General features: G+C 37.7%; 3 protein-coding genes across 3 annotated transcripts; 2 read left to right on the top strand and 1 right to left on the bottom strand.

The window, feature by feature from the left end:
* Positions 1-594: 594 nt before the first annotated feature.
* LOC117892269 (methyltransferase-like protein 25) lies at positions 595-2343 on the top strand. The gene is made up of 2 exons (XM_034798391.1): positions 595-1897; positions 1971-2343. The coding sequence occupies exons 1-2, from the start codon at positions 653-655 to the stop codon at positions 2124-2126; spliced, it is 1401 nt and encodes a 466-aa protein (XP_034654282.1). The 5' UTR covers positions 595-652; the 3' UTR covers positions 2127-2343.
* Positions 2344-3843: 1500 nt separating this feature from the next.
* Positions 3844-13595, bottom strand: LOC117892273. Its single transcript, XM_034798395.1, has 4 exons — positions 13477-13595; positions 4417-4591; positions 4015-4357; positions 3844-3942 (listed from the first exon to the last, which is right to left on the bottom strand). Exons 2-4 carry the CDS (start codon positions 4565-4567, stop codon positions 3864-3866), a joined length of 573 nt encoding a protein of 190 aa, XP_034654286.1. The 5' UTR covers positions 4568-4591; positions 13477-13595; the 3' UTR covers positions 3844-3863.
* LOC117892271 lies at positions 5005-7371 on the top strand. Its single transcript, XM_034798392.1, has one exon. The coding sequence runs from the start codon at positions 5869-5871 to the stop codon at positions 6565-6567; it is 699 nt and encodes a 232-aa protein (XP_034654283.1). The 5' UTR covers positions 5005-5868; the 3' UTR covers positions 6568-7371.
* Positions 13596-15161: the final 1566 nt, after the last annotated feature.

The following is a 15161-nucleotide window of genomic DNA, read 5'->3' as shown; positions in this document are numbered from 1 at the left end:
AATATAAATACTCAGTGGGGTCGGAAACGCTTCCTTCTGTGTTACATTTTTTCAGCACAAATACAATATACCCATTTACTCTTCGAGTACCGGGTATAAAAACCACCGATTTGGCCAAAGTTTAGAATCCAAACTATTCAAGAAGTTCAAACTCAGATTTGAGAAGATACGACCAACGAGGGAACCTATTTGAAATACCTATTTAATATAACTGGTCTCAGTGAAGATGAAGTGAGGATGGTTCCACTATTTTGCAATATTGTAAATGATATGGGAACCATCAAGCATGACTTTCGTAAATTTAACAAACTTGTACTCTCTAAGACTGCTGGAATAGACTTCAAGCTAAATTTCGTCGAAAATGTTGAAGATGCCAAGAGCTACCAGCTGAGCTTGATGATGACAACACATCCACTAGATAAAAATGTGCCAGATATGTATGTTTTTATTGTGTCAAGATTTGCTGCAAAACTTCCCGCTTGAAGACACGATCCGTCGACAAAATCATTGTGGTTAGTTCAGCTTTATGTTATGTTACGCCGATGCTTTTCTCTTTCGTGAAACACACGAATTCTTACCATGTAAAAATATTAGTCGAGTAAATAAGTTGACACATAATATTAAACTTGTATTTCTTTTTTATTCCTCAGAAATGTCCATGCCCAGACAGTTTGATAATCCTGAGATTTATTTTGAGTCAGTAGTCGACTTTTTGAGTTCCTACTCGTGGGTTTATCGCAGGGCTAACACAGAATGTCTTGTTTCAATAGACTCAATGCCACAGGATTTCAAAAACTATTTTCTTGCAGTATCAAACGAAATGCTTAATGAATTTCCATTTTTTCACGAGAATTTTGACGCATTCCCCGCATCATTATTAATTTTCCGGAAAAAACTAGCACGTTTAACACCAGAAGAAACGTTCGAAAACATATCTTTGGAAGCAACGGGTCGACAAACCATCAGTAAACTAAGGATATCGAAAAAAAAACAACATGAAATTAAACACTTTGCCACTCACATTAACGCTCATTGCCTAGAAGCGCAAATTGTGGTTGACTTGGGTTCAGGATTGGGCTACCTAAGTCAAGCATTATTCGAACTGAATAAAAATTACTTAATACTTGGATTGGAAGCAGATGAAACTCGGGTGGAGACGGCACGCAACCGGTGCCGTCAGTGCTTACCACCTGCAGCCACAAAGTCAATTAGCTACCAGCAAAAATTTGTTGACGCTGACTCAGGGGTTTATATTGACAAACACTCATTAGAACTAGCGAAAAACAACGGATGCTTGGAGGTGAAAACTATGTCAATAATAGGCTTGCATGCTTGTGCAGATTTAAGTATTAACGCAATGCGATTATTTTTGAAAATGGATCGTGTGAAAAGTATTCACATTGTTCCCTGCTGCTACCATAAATTAGCTTTGCAATCTGATTGCAGTGGAACTGATAACACCGATCAGAAAACTTTCGTGAATTTTCCGCTTAGCACTGCCCTGCGCAAGGCGGTGAATGCATGTAAAAGAGAATTATATCTTAATCGTCCGTTTCTTAGACTAGCGTGCCAGCAAACTCGAGCTCGCTGGCGGCGAACAAGCTGTGAAGAACATTCTGAGCACGGATGTCAGATGTACATGCGTGCAATGGCGGATTCCGTTCGATACTCAAACGAATTGGTAAAACCAAGAAAGCGTTCCCTTCCGGATCATGAAAATCATTCTACTTTTTGGGAGCTTGTAAAAAGATTTCAGTTGTTCTCAAAGAACACAGGCACACCGATGGAATGGCAACCAATACACAAAGAGCGCTTTCAAGATATAAGCGAAAAATACACAGACAGACAAGGTCCCCGTCTAGCCGAGGGTTTGCAATGCTTGCAGACCGCCATGCAGGTAACGATTGTGTTTTTGTCCTTAACTAATCCATGCAACAATAACCGACTATAAACGTTTCTGAATTATGTAGAAGCTCTGTGAGAACGTGATATTATTTGACCGATTGTGTTATCTTCAGGAAGCTGCTGCCGAACACAAAGTGCATGTAGGGGTGCGATATGAACAATTGCTTGATGAAAAGGTATCGCCTCGATGCCACGTTCTTGTTGCCGAAAAGTTGTCCTAATGCGGGCAAAACTTCTGGCAGCCTGTGTGTCATTTTGGTGGCCGTACGTTAGATTTTCACATGGCTTTGTTGCCTACGCCCAGCACTAATACAATTAGCAGGCACTCTGCTTTGTGTTGTTTAAATTTTTATTTTAAGCGAGGATGTAGGAGGATGGCCCTTATATAAAAAGAGCACTGTCTGCTGTCATCAATTAAAATCAATACGAGCTTCGCAAGATGGTGTATGTTGCCATTGGCCTGTTCTTTTTATACCCGGTACTCGAAGAGTAAATAGGGTATATTGTATTTGTGCGAATAACGGTTGTATGTAACGCACAGAAGGAAACGTTTCCGATCCCATAAAGTATATATATTCTTGATCAGCATCAATAGCCGAGTCTATGTCTGTCTGTCTGTCTGTCCGTCTGTCCGTCCTGATGAGCGCCTAGTACTCAGAGACTATAAGAGCTAGAGCCACCAAATTTTGCACACTGTTTGCTCACACTGTTACAAGTGTATTTCAAAAATGAGCCACGCCCCCTTCCGCCTCCGCATAAGGGCGAAAACTTCCCAAATCTACAATTTTGAAGATAGCAGATACGATTGGATCATTATTATAGCCACAATGAAGAAATTAATTTGCAGTGGCCAAACCCACCCCGTCCCGCAGCATTCACACTCTGCTTCGCGCTGTTTATGGCCTCTGCCCCTGACACGTCTCTGCCTCTGCCTCTGCCGCGACTCTGCAGTGTGTGCCTATAGGGGAGGGTGGCGAGCTAAAGGAGCGTGTTGGCGTGAGCAGTGTTGTTGATGTAGATGCCAGATGAAGAAAAAATGTAAAATTTGACAAATAACCGCTAAAGTGCAGATGTAGTAGTGAGTGCCGGGTATAAAAGTTGTGACGCGTAAGAAGCGTCTCACACGTCCCTTCTCGTTATTTTTCATTTATTGTTTAAGTAAGCATTTTACAAGTAAGTGCTCAGTCTTTTTGCTCATTACGCCGCAGAGCGTTGGGGGGAGTCTATGGTAATTAAATTTCTTGTGGCTCTAGGTATGCATGACCCACATACACAAGCATATTCATAGGGGAACTGATTCAGGAGGGAGTTACATCATACAAATGTAATTGCTTTAGCTTTACCACGACAGAGCTTTAAATAAAGCCTTTGTTCCAATACCTACAGAAATATTTGCATACATGCATAAGTAGTACTCAGAATAATGTATAAACCCATCAACAAGCCATCCCAATAGCAAAATGCCATAACATCAATTAAATTTTCAAAAAACATTTTGTTTTATCAACTGAGTTTATTAGGTATTATTATAAATGTTTCTTGTATGTACTGTATCTTTTTATAAATAAAGCGTATAATATATATGTATGTATATGTATATGTATATTTACATAGAGAGTATGTGCGCGCGTTAATTCGGTTTTCAAAATATTAAACGATTTTGATTCGGCACATACTAATTAATGTGCATAGATAGCTGCCCATAATAGTTTTTTGTTTATTGTGTATTTATATATCTAATGACAATAGTTTCAATTTGTTAAATATTAAAACTTTTTCCAGCCCCATTGAAAAGTTTTAATACCTTGTGCTTATCAATTTAAAAAAATCGCAGAACAGCCATTTGATAGCATGAACCGTATTAAATGTCATAGAAGAATGTGCCACTACAAGCTCTGAATGTTTGTCAATCAATCGTCAACATTTTTTATTTTCTTCATTCTTTATGAATTCCTTTCTTAGTTTATAGCGTTGTTTGCATCACCTGCCAAGCTCGTGGAATCGAGACTTTCTTCAACGTCGGAGTGAAGGTCATTGCTGTGTTTGATAAATATCCATTTTGAGTGAAATGTCAAATCCCTGTAAATAAATTTATGTAGATAAACTCACCCTTTACAACGATAGTAATTGGTTATGCCTGTGTAGACGCACGACATAAGAGATGTCCGTAACCTGCTGTCGGTGTTTGTTGCCTGTTGCTCCTTATCGCGCAACGAGTCCTTGCTGAGGGCCAGGTTTAGGCTGTTCTGTTCGTAGGGGGACAAGAACTCGCCGTTTCGTTTTCCATATCGAGAGCCCAGAAAAAAACGATCATTTCGTGGTACAATAATGAGACGTCGCGTTTTAGAGCTGCCCACGCTAGACGCCCCCCCGCCATTGACATCATTGCCGCTGGATCGCCCATAGCGACTTCCTACAAAGAAGGCGGGCCTTTTTTGTAATGTTTGCATTGCTAAAAAGTTAACCAATTGCAAATATAATATATTAAGTTATTGGGTACAGGCTACAGACCTCCGCCGTCCTGCCGATGCGTGTTATCAACATACGATTGGTCTGTGGGCAATGCACAAACGTTTTCAGACAGCGCCGAGCAAATCATAATCAATAGTATGCCCAAATAAAATTGTCGCTGATGTGCAGGGGGCAGATTCGAAATCCACATTTTGATGACCTCTTAACAATTTTTCTACAATAGAATAAGTCAATTGCGAGTCAGCTTAAATCTAAATACAAATTTGGATAGGGCATTTTTTAAAATCAACATTTCACAGTCTTTACTACTGCAGTGGCTGCAACGACTTAATTACATGCGATACTCGAAGAGTAAATAGGGTACATATGTATGTATGTATGTACATATATTGTATTTCTGTTCGAAAAATGTGACACACAGAAGGAAGCTTTTCGGACCCAATATAGTATATACATTCTTGATCAGCATCAATAGCCGAGTCGATATAGCCTGTCTTTCCATCCGTCCGTCTGGCAGTCTGTCCGTCCGTCTTGATGAGCGCCTAGATATCAGAGACTATAAAAGCCAGAGCCACCAAATTTTGCATCCAGATGGCTGGTATATCCCACTGCTACAAGTGTATTTCAAAGTTTCAAGTTCAAAGTCACAAACGATCCAACTCGTTATATTTATGGCACCGTATATTGTTTAATTACAAATGTCAAAACGAAGTTATGCAGATCGCTGAGCTCTGTTTAGGCGTTCCCACCAAAAAATTGACTTGTATATAATGAGGAATTGGATAGTAAAATATCTGATGTGATGTTAGAAGCCAAAGAAGCTTGCCTATAAGGCACATCACGTTAAAAACAAGTGCGCCTTATAATTTACCTCCATTATTGTATATTTTATACACAATGTACTTTTACAAATCTTCTTGTTAAAATATCAGCGAACGAAGCCGCCGGGGTCTTGCTAGGACTGTATAGATACGTTCATAAAACATATTTTGTGTCATTTTCGCGGGTAGAATGGAGGGCAAACATTTAAGATTTTAAAGCTTTAAGTTTTAAGTTTGTCCTTTCATGGACAGCAACGTACAGAATGATACCTTTTGGTCACGTACATTGCGCGGCTGTTGTAATTACTTTTTCACAATAGGCAGCTTTTATTTCAGACATGAGCCAGCAGCTCATCAGCAGACCCAGTAATCAGAATTGACAAATTAACTTTGCAGACATCTTACGCAAGAGTGAAAAGCTTCATTGCGATGAACTAATTGACCATTTTTAAAACTGGTCCGAAATAATAAGGATTACTTGAGCACTCCCTTTCATTTCCGGCAAAAGCAAGTAAAGTACTTGCCAAACAGTTACTAAATAATTTGAAAGAGTGAAAGTTTTCCCTACGTGAGTAATTGTTGATACTTGGCAAGAAATTGAGGCGAAGCTATGTATAAATAGTAATGCTATCAGCACAAAGCTCAGCATAAGTCAGTTTTCCTCAGAAAAATGCATTTCGCAAAAACAAGATGCTGCCAGTCAGCAATTCCTCAAATGCTTCTTCTAATTTTTCTCACTGCTGGTGCTTGGTGTGCTGCTAGCTCCAAGCCGTTGGAGAAGCGGAGTCTCGGTCTGGACGAAGCTAGCATTCCATGGGCTGCAACCAGCGGTCCGCGAGCTTTGAACGGAGGCGGATGGAGCCTTGGTTGGCCCATTTGGAGTGGGGGGCACACGTCGCTGGGAATCGGGCCGACACCCAATGAAGTGGCACACGCTATTTCGGTAGCTAAGCAGGCTTCAGCCAACGTTCTTATAGCGCAGCAACATTTGCAAGCAGCTAAGGAGAACGTGCTGAATCAGCAACGCATCGCCACGGAAAGACAAACCCAGGCTGTAATACTGAAGCAAAAGTCCCAGGCGGCGTCTGCGATTCAACGTTCTGAGGCGATACAGCAGCGTCTTGCTGCTTCAAAGGCAGCTGTGGCACATGCTGCTGCTCATGCAGCTGCTGCAGAAATCCAGAAAACCGAACATGAGGCGGCCAACCTTGGTCACTTCACAAGAAACGCGCACCCGGGAGCTGTTAACCCGCTCTCTGTTATTGGATCAGGAAACAATCATTTTTCGCCCTCAAATATAGAATCAATCGGATTTGGGCATTGGCTTTCTGGAAGTACCGCAGGAAAATCTGTCAATAATTGGTACTAAATACTGAGAAGAAATCGATAGATGAGACCCTGCTTTGCGTGCAAAGGCATTTTTTTTTTAAATATACTAGTTTATATATCCTTCAGGCCTCCAGGCTTCGGCGGAACGAGTATAATTAATATATGCATATGTACATACATATGTATGTCAATAATAAACCATTTTCTTGTACCCCATATAAATACATCTGTGCATATGTCCAAATATATGTTTGGTGTTGTTGGTGTATATGTATGTACATACATACATACATACGTAGGTCATATACAATAATTCCTCAGTTATAAAATGTATAATTTCTTGTAAAAGAAAAATATTGTAATGCTAACTGATGTAATGCACCGAACTATTTACTTAAATGTGTGGTAAAATTATGCGACATAAATTTGCATAATTGTCACCTCTAAAGATCAAAACGCTGACCCACTGAGGGTGACTTAAACTTTTGCTGTGAACACGTACATACATATGTATGTACATACATATGTATATTAGTCCCCACACCACCCCCACTGTGTCAGCAGTCATATGTCGCACGTCAACATGTTTCGGTGAAACGCCCTTGGTCTCCCAGAGGCGTGAGGTCTTGCTGACCCTTGGAGTTCGCATTATTACAGAGTTGGTCTTCGAAAGAGCTATGTATGTACCTTTCTACTATTGTATCGTGCCATTTTCTGTTGCCTGCAACACCTGCTTCATTAAATGTGTGGTCATTGGGGCATGCTTTCTACTCATATTAACCCTTCTTTTGAGGGCGTCCGCTGTCTACTGAGGTTTGATGGTGTCATTTGTAACCGGACCACGGCTGATGTTGGTTGAGTGTGCTCTCCACGAACACTCATTTCCCTTATGAAGGTGTTGTTTCTTTTTGTTTTACTCTGTAATTTCGAAATGTAGTGCACTGAATGCCAACATTTTTATGTCACCTAGTGAGTCATAATTTCCTTCGCATTAGTTCGTTCCGATCTAATGGTTAGCTCTGATTAATTGCAACTTTAAATACGTTTTTAAATAGTTTTAAATAAAAGCTCCATAAATCCAGCAACAGTGTCAAGTGCCAAGACAGACACCTTTCTATATCAGACTTCAACACACATTTTTTTTTAAATGTACTTACTTACTAATGTATTTACATAGTATGTACCTAGCGAGTATGTAATATAACATTTTTAGAAATTGGGTTAGAATTAACTGTTCCCAAATAGATCAAACATACACATACACGTACGTGGTATGTACACACATGTAAAACCATATTATATGTATAAATACAATTAATATATCAAGACCCATAAACAAACGAGAAGGGACGTGTGAGACGCTTCTTACGCGTCACATTTTTTATACCCGGCACTCAGTACTACATCTGCACCTTAGCGGTGTTTTGTCAAATTTTACATTTTTTCTTTATTTGTCATATGCACAGTAAGACCACATATTATTCTTACACCGTCATCACCCAAGAACCCCTATAACTTGGCGTACGGTCAACGTAAACAGAAAATGTTAATTTTATATCAAAGATCAATTTATCTACTATATGTTTATGAAAAAATGTTCCGATCCGATCCGATGACCCATACGATTTTTCTCAAAATATGTTAAGTTTATTTTCCGGAAGACTTTTGGAGAGACCCATGGCCAGATTAATTTCTAGAGAATGTGATTTGACTAGAGAGTCCATCTAATACATATTTTGGATTGGTTGGCCTTGCGAAAATAAATGTATCCTATGATGAGAAAATGGTGGTCACTCCTGTATGGGTCATCGGAGGGTGCCTATTGTTTTACCTGTGTTGTTTCATAACTGGAGCTTTACGAGTGGTCTTATTTAATGGAAATATGAAAAAGGGTGTATTAAACTATATTTTGAGTAACAATTGGCATCCTTGTGTCATTCCATTTGGTAATAATTCGTAATAAATTACACAAAAATTTACCTTTTTTGGGACCAAATCTGGATCATTTAAAACTGCAACCAGTTGAAGATTTCACTACTATTGCAAACGGTACTGCTTGTGGAGGGGGTCAAAATGAATTCATGGGGCACCAATACCTTGGGGGAAAGATTGTTTATAGTGCTTTTAGTTATCATAAAGACTAAATATAGCAAAACAAAAATGTTCATTGTACATGTTACCTTTAATATTTTAATATTACTTAAAGGATCGGACGGCTGTACGAATAATTTATGTGCGAAATAAAAGGACTTTTTTGCTTAAGTTAATTTTTATAAGCATACCATAGAAGTAAATTAAAAACTTTTTTCATAAACATATAGTAGATTAATTGATCTTTGATATAAAATTAACTTTTTTTGTTTACGTTGACCGTACGCCAAGCTATAGGGGTTCAAACTTGGGTGATGACGGTGTACGAAAAATATGTGGTCTTACTGCACATCTACAACACTTCTCACACCAACACGCTCCTTTAGCTCGCTCCCCTTCCCTAGACCCACACACTGCAGACTCGCGGCAGAGGCAGTGGCAGAAGCCGCACACTGCGCGAAGCAGAGTGTGAATGAGAGAATGTGCACAATACAAATATAAGCTGCAGGACGGGGTGGGTTTAGCCACTGCAAATAAATTTCTTCTTTGTGGCTATAATAATGGGCCAATCGGATCCCAATTTGGTGTTCTGATAGATATGGTCATTCCCTACGGAATGGTTTTTAGATTTCTTTTATCTTCAAAATTGTAGATTTGGGAGGTTTTCGCCCTTTTTGCTGGGGCAGAAGGCGGCTGGGCTCATTTTTGAAATACACTTGTAACAGTGTGAGCATACAGAAGTCTAAATGCAAAATTTGGTGACTCTAGCTTTTATAGTTTCTGAGATCCAGGCGCTCAACAAGACGGAAGGACAGACGGACTGACAGACAGACAGACATAGACTCGGCTATTGATGCTGATCAAGAATATATATACTTTATGGGGTCGGACACGTTTCCTTCTGTGCGTTACATACAACCGTTATTCGCACAAATACAATATACCCTAATTACTCTTCGAGTACCGGGTATAAAAATCTCTTCAGGTTCCAAAACTAAACAAAATGTTATTGTAATTGCTCATTGGCGTTCCAGATACATATGTACATATGTACATACATACATATGTACAGTATCTTATAAGCGGGCGGGAACTCCATTAAGTGTCAACAATCACTGACACAAACAAATAAATTTTAATAGACGTCTCTAGGTAAGAAACGCAGCATTAACTCCCCCTTAATTGCAATTAGCGATTTTTGGTAATTGACTGGTGAGCCTTTACTCAGAAAACAGAGCAAAGAACAATAAGAATCAATTGAATCATTCAACCACAAGGACTTGGTGGTAGCGTAAAGCTTAGGCTTAAAACGACTCGTGGCATTAAAAAACCTATCTTAGTATCGCGAATGAAACTGAATATTCGGATGAATACTTAAGTGCCAAGATATGCCGTCAAACATTTGTATTTTTCCTAATATGAATAAGCCATTCTTTGGTTCAGGTGATAGGCACTACTCAAGGATACACGATAATATTTTAAATAATTAAAATCTCAATATGTATGTACATACATATGTATGTACATACATATGCATAGTGCTGAGCTTTTGAAATTATCCGAAATTATACGGTTGCACTATTTTAATGGCTTTATAAATTTCGGAGAGAGCTTGTCAAGCAACGCACCTGTAGCTTATGTGGAGTGTTCACGTACTCGGAGACCAACAATGTAATTGCATCAATCATAAATTTTGTTCAATTTTGGTTATCGTTCGCAATAATTTCCATCAGGGCGTAACAAAGCGAATGTGAATGTTCTTAAATCAAAATTTATGGGTTGAGGTCGGTCATGCATCGTAAATACTGTTATCTACCTCTGAGCCCCCATTCTCAACCACAGACCATACCGAAGTGATGGCTTGTCCAGAGTAAAGCCAACATTCGATTTTACTGTAAACACCATCGTTTAACAACCTAAATAAGGTAGAAGATGTCTTAAAAAGGGCAAACGGCCGTACACACGTACGAAATCTTTATTTTCTCAGTTTGTGCGTCAGCGAAGCCTCGATGGCAATGGTACCAGCCATTTCTTTTCGAAAAACTTTATAGGGCCTGAAAGTCCGACCTTTCATCGGCAGATGCCCCGTTCCCTTAATAAGGCAATTTGAACAGTATTCGGCAAAACTTCTGTAAAACTTTAATAATATTTAAACCAAATTTAGCTCAACGCCAGCATAGCTTAGGGAAATTACGACCCTCTACCTAAGATTGAGTAATTACCTAAACCCTATTTAATTAATGCTAAAATGGTCCTTCCTGTGCAGTACTTCAATTTAAAAGTTTTTAAGCATTTTCGCCACAGATAAGCAGATGTATGTATGTACATATTTATCACCCAGCATTTGCTAAGTGTGTGCGTCATTAAAATTATTTTGCCAAGCATACCAGAACTTAAGGGGCAGTTCAAGTACACAATCAAACGTAGGGTCATTAAAATAATTTTAGTATTTAAAACGTATTGGAAAACTATTTTTAAAAGCACATGGCTCGTAATAAGTTCAAAAAAATATACCGTTCTATGAAAAATTACGTTGTTAAAAATGTACATACATACATACAAAATACATACATATGTTACAAATATAAGTTATATCACTATGGTATGGAGCAGGGAAACCTTTCCGTAAGTTTGTTGTGTCTTTGTATGCCGTGCATACTTACTTCCAGAGCTACATACATACATACATACATAAGTAGCTCAACTTTATGAGGAGTCTATTGTAAACGTACATAGATATTGTACTGATAGTTGCAGTAAAATAAGTAAATAATCTAAAAGGAATTTGATACTGCGAAAAAAAAGGTTCACACAGAGGTTCCCACATTCTGACAATACAACAATATAAACAGTTGCCACAAATTCCATTTTTGTTTGGATAGGGTAAATGCACATACATACATATGTATGTACATATGTATATATGTATAATATGAATAATATAATACATATGAATACATACATATGAACTTGAATAAATATTAAACGACAGACATATGTACATACATACATATGTACATACATACATATGTACATACATATGTAAATACAAAGGTACATTAATAAAATCTCCGTCTGAAAGTAAGAGTATGAATGAAACCCTGCTGTAATGTTGGTATTGGTTATGGGAGTGGAGTGCGGCAATCGATTGAAAATAAATAAAGTGTTTTACACTTTTGTAAATTTTTTGAAAAAGGAAAGGAAAAATACGAAGATATTGTATTCAGCATATTGTGATTTAATTATATTTTTTTCATTATCAAACCTATTTATTAATGGTAAAACTATGAAAATGTTTTCAGATAAACAAAAGAATTTCGCTGTTTCATATCTGACTGGGTTTCATACCTTTTACGCTTTTACACTTCTAGTACCGGTTATAAAAAAAAATAAAATATGTTTTAAATATTATTCATCGCAAGCAAGGTAAACATTTAATCCATCGCCAATGGGCCGGTATAGGATTGGGCTGGTGAAGATTTATATATCTCGTTGTTTAAATAAAATAAATTCGTTGTTTAAATAACAAAGCCTCAAAATGGCTTAACTATTAGACCGGTCAATATGATCAATAATATTTTACAAAATAAAACATTTCTGTGAACCAGACCAATAGATACCATAGCAATATATGGTGAAACAAATTATTTTTGAAGTCGTTTGTATCATTTTTCACAAAACTGTAAAACAAAACTGTTATAAGAGCCTGCGGTGTCGGGACAAAAGTTGGCACTCTGCAGTAACGTACAATCAACGGGATGCTCTTTATTTCACCGCTAAGAAGCGGATGCCGCTCAACTCATGAATATTGATTGAAAGAACCTGCGTCAACCCTGGAGCCTTTTGTTGCGTAAAGTTTTTCGCTCGCCACGCTTTTTTATTAGTAATTTGCAGCCAACTTAATTAGCTACATACATACATACATATTTATTATTATTAAGTCAAAATTTACTTATTGCCTCGGTTCACTTATAGGTTGTTTATTTATTTATATCTGCACAATTTTCTATAAGCTAGTTTATATATGCGCCGACATATTTAGCTGGAATTGTGCTGGTTCAATACGTTCTTAATTGTTAAGCTGAAACCTCTGATTCATCAACTATTAATTCAATTAATTTAACTCTAGTGTCTTTTAATAATTCTCAGAACTATTAGCATCCGCTTCACCAACGGACTTGCCAAAGATTGATCATTCAGAAATTAAGAAACTAGAGCAATTGGAATGATATGGTCGGATTTCGAATTAAGGTGATAAGATACGAGATGTAAAAGGTAAATTTAAAACCAATTTGTACATTTTTGTTATGTACATGTACGTATGTATGTACATATATTTGCAATAGAGCTCACCAATTTTGTATTATTGCTATGGCTGTTTGTATTTCAAAGCTTTACTATTTCATGGTATTTATGTTTTAAAATCCATCTCTGTTGTTGCAATTAGCACTTGAAATTAAGAAAATAAACTTGAACAAGTCGTCAAACTATGTTTGACACAAACAATTTTTAGAAGTTTTTCTAGAACAATTTCATTATCAGTTTTTGCAGAACAAACTTGTACTTTAGTAAGGTCCTGCGGGACTAATTTACGTAACAATAATTCGTTATACAATTTGTTTGAAATTAATTTAGTATTTAGTAAAACATAGAACATACAGAGGACATGCAAAACTTTCACCGGAATCTATTATTTTGTATTTCAAAGGTGTTCCTTCTGAGATTTTCGAATAAGACCGGTCTAATAAAAGAGCATATGTAACTCAAAACAAGAAATACAGGAATGCATATGTATATACATATATTTAAATATATATACATATATACATGAAATATACATTTTAACGGCTACTTACAAAAAAATGTGACAGTAGTGGCTCTGCTATCACAATAGCCAGTGCCCTAGGAAGCTTTGGCTTTGCTTGGTCGTATCACCGCGAACGTTTGCACAGAACTCCACCGAACTGAATGAACGCACATCCTTTGGCTGCCTTTGCTTTTATATCTAGAAGAACGCGCTGCGGCGAAGCAACACAACAGTATCCCATCATGCTGGTGAGTGAGTGTGTGTATGCGGGTGGTGGTTAGTTTGTCGAGTAGAAGTGTGAGATAGCCCTATATATGGAACGAGCTTCGCATCACCCCTCTTGTCGGCAGGTGACTTTTGCTGCATCAGTTTATGTATTGCGGTTGCTTTTGTTTCCGTTGGTCACAGCCAACTTAGGATGGACATGGAGAGCAACATGTTGCTTTTGCAAGTGCAAAAAAATATTATGTTAAGAGCTTTATCAAAGATCTTCTCAGGATAATGTGTATATATAAATGTAATTGAAAATATTCTATATTCTCAGTGTGTTCAATTGTAACGCTATATATTTAGTACCTATCTAGTATGTTATGGCTAAAAAAAAAAATGGTGTAGGTGTTGGATTTAATCCATTAAATGGTATTCGTATCTAATCTAAAATTTTGTCAGTTTAGGACGAAATATATTTGGGAACACATAAATCTAATATGACACACTCAAGTACCAATTAGATAAAAAACAACAACGAAACCCCATTTAGCCCATGCGTACTAATGCAATTGACAATATTTCCGCTTTGAAATATTCTTTGCCGGTAATAGCACATATGGTAAAATGATTTTGCGGAGAAATGCTCTCGTCATTGTATGTACCGTCGTGGGCGAACGTCTGTTCCTTCATGGGCAAGGCAACCATTACAATGTTTGTTGTGGACAAAGTTATCGTAATAAATAGACAATCAAAAGCCAAGCTCAGATTGAAATGTATGTATATGTATGTACATATATGCATATATACATACATACATACATACATACATACATACATACATATGTACATATGTACATATGTACATACATATATCTGGACTGGTGTGTTTTTGCGAAAATAAAACTGTCTTCTAGAAGGAACTCGATTTTCTGCGGTATCGTGCAACATAGACTTTGATCTTCCAATGATACTTTCATGTCGTCCACAGCATTTTTTTCTTGCTATTTGAAAAGTTAGTTTTTTTTATAACCGATACTCGAAGAGTAAATAGGGTATATTGTATTTGTGCGAATAACGGTTGTACATATGTAACGCACAGAAGGAAACGTTTCCGACCCCATAAAGTATATATATTCTTGATCAGCATCAATAGACGAGTCGAAAGAGCTATGTCTGTCTGTCCGTCCGTCTTGTTGAGCGCCTGGATCTCAGAGACTATAAAAGCTAGAGTCACCAAATTTTGCATCCAGACTTCTGTATGCTCACACTGTTACAAGTGTATTTCAAAAATGAGCCCCGCCCCCTTCCGCCCTCGCAAAAGGGGGGAAACTTCCCAAATCTACAATTTTAAAGATAAAAGAAAACTAAAACGCCATACCGTAAAGAATGACCATATCTATCAGATCACCAAATTGGGATCCGATTGGATCACCCCGTCCCGCAGCTTATATATGTTTTTTTCACATTCTCTCATTCATACTCTGCCTCTACCGCGTCTCTGCCTCCGCCTCTGCCATGACTCTGCA

This window comes from Drosophila subobscura, chromosome E, assembly GCF_008121235.1.
Source record: "Drosophila subobscura isolate 14011-0131.10 chromosome E, UCBerk_Dsub_1.0, whole genome shotgun sequence".
NCBI classification, from domain to species: domain Eukaryota; kingdom Metazoa; phylum Arthropoda; class Insecta; order Diptera; family Drosophilidae; genus Drosophila; species Drosophila subobscura.
The sequence above is the reverse complement of the archived record's forward strand: the minus strand, read 5'-3'. Positions and strand labels throughout refer to the sequence as shown.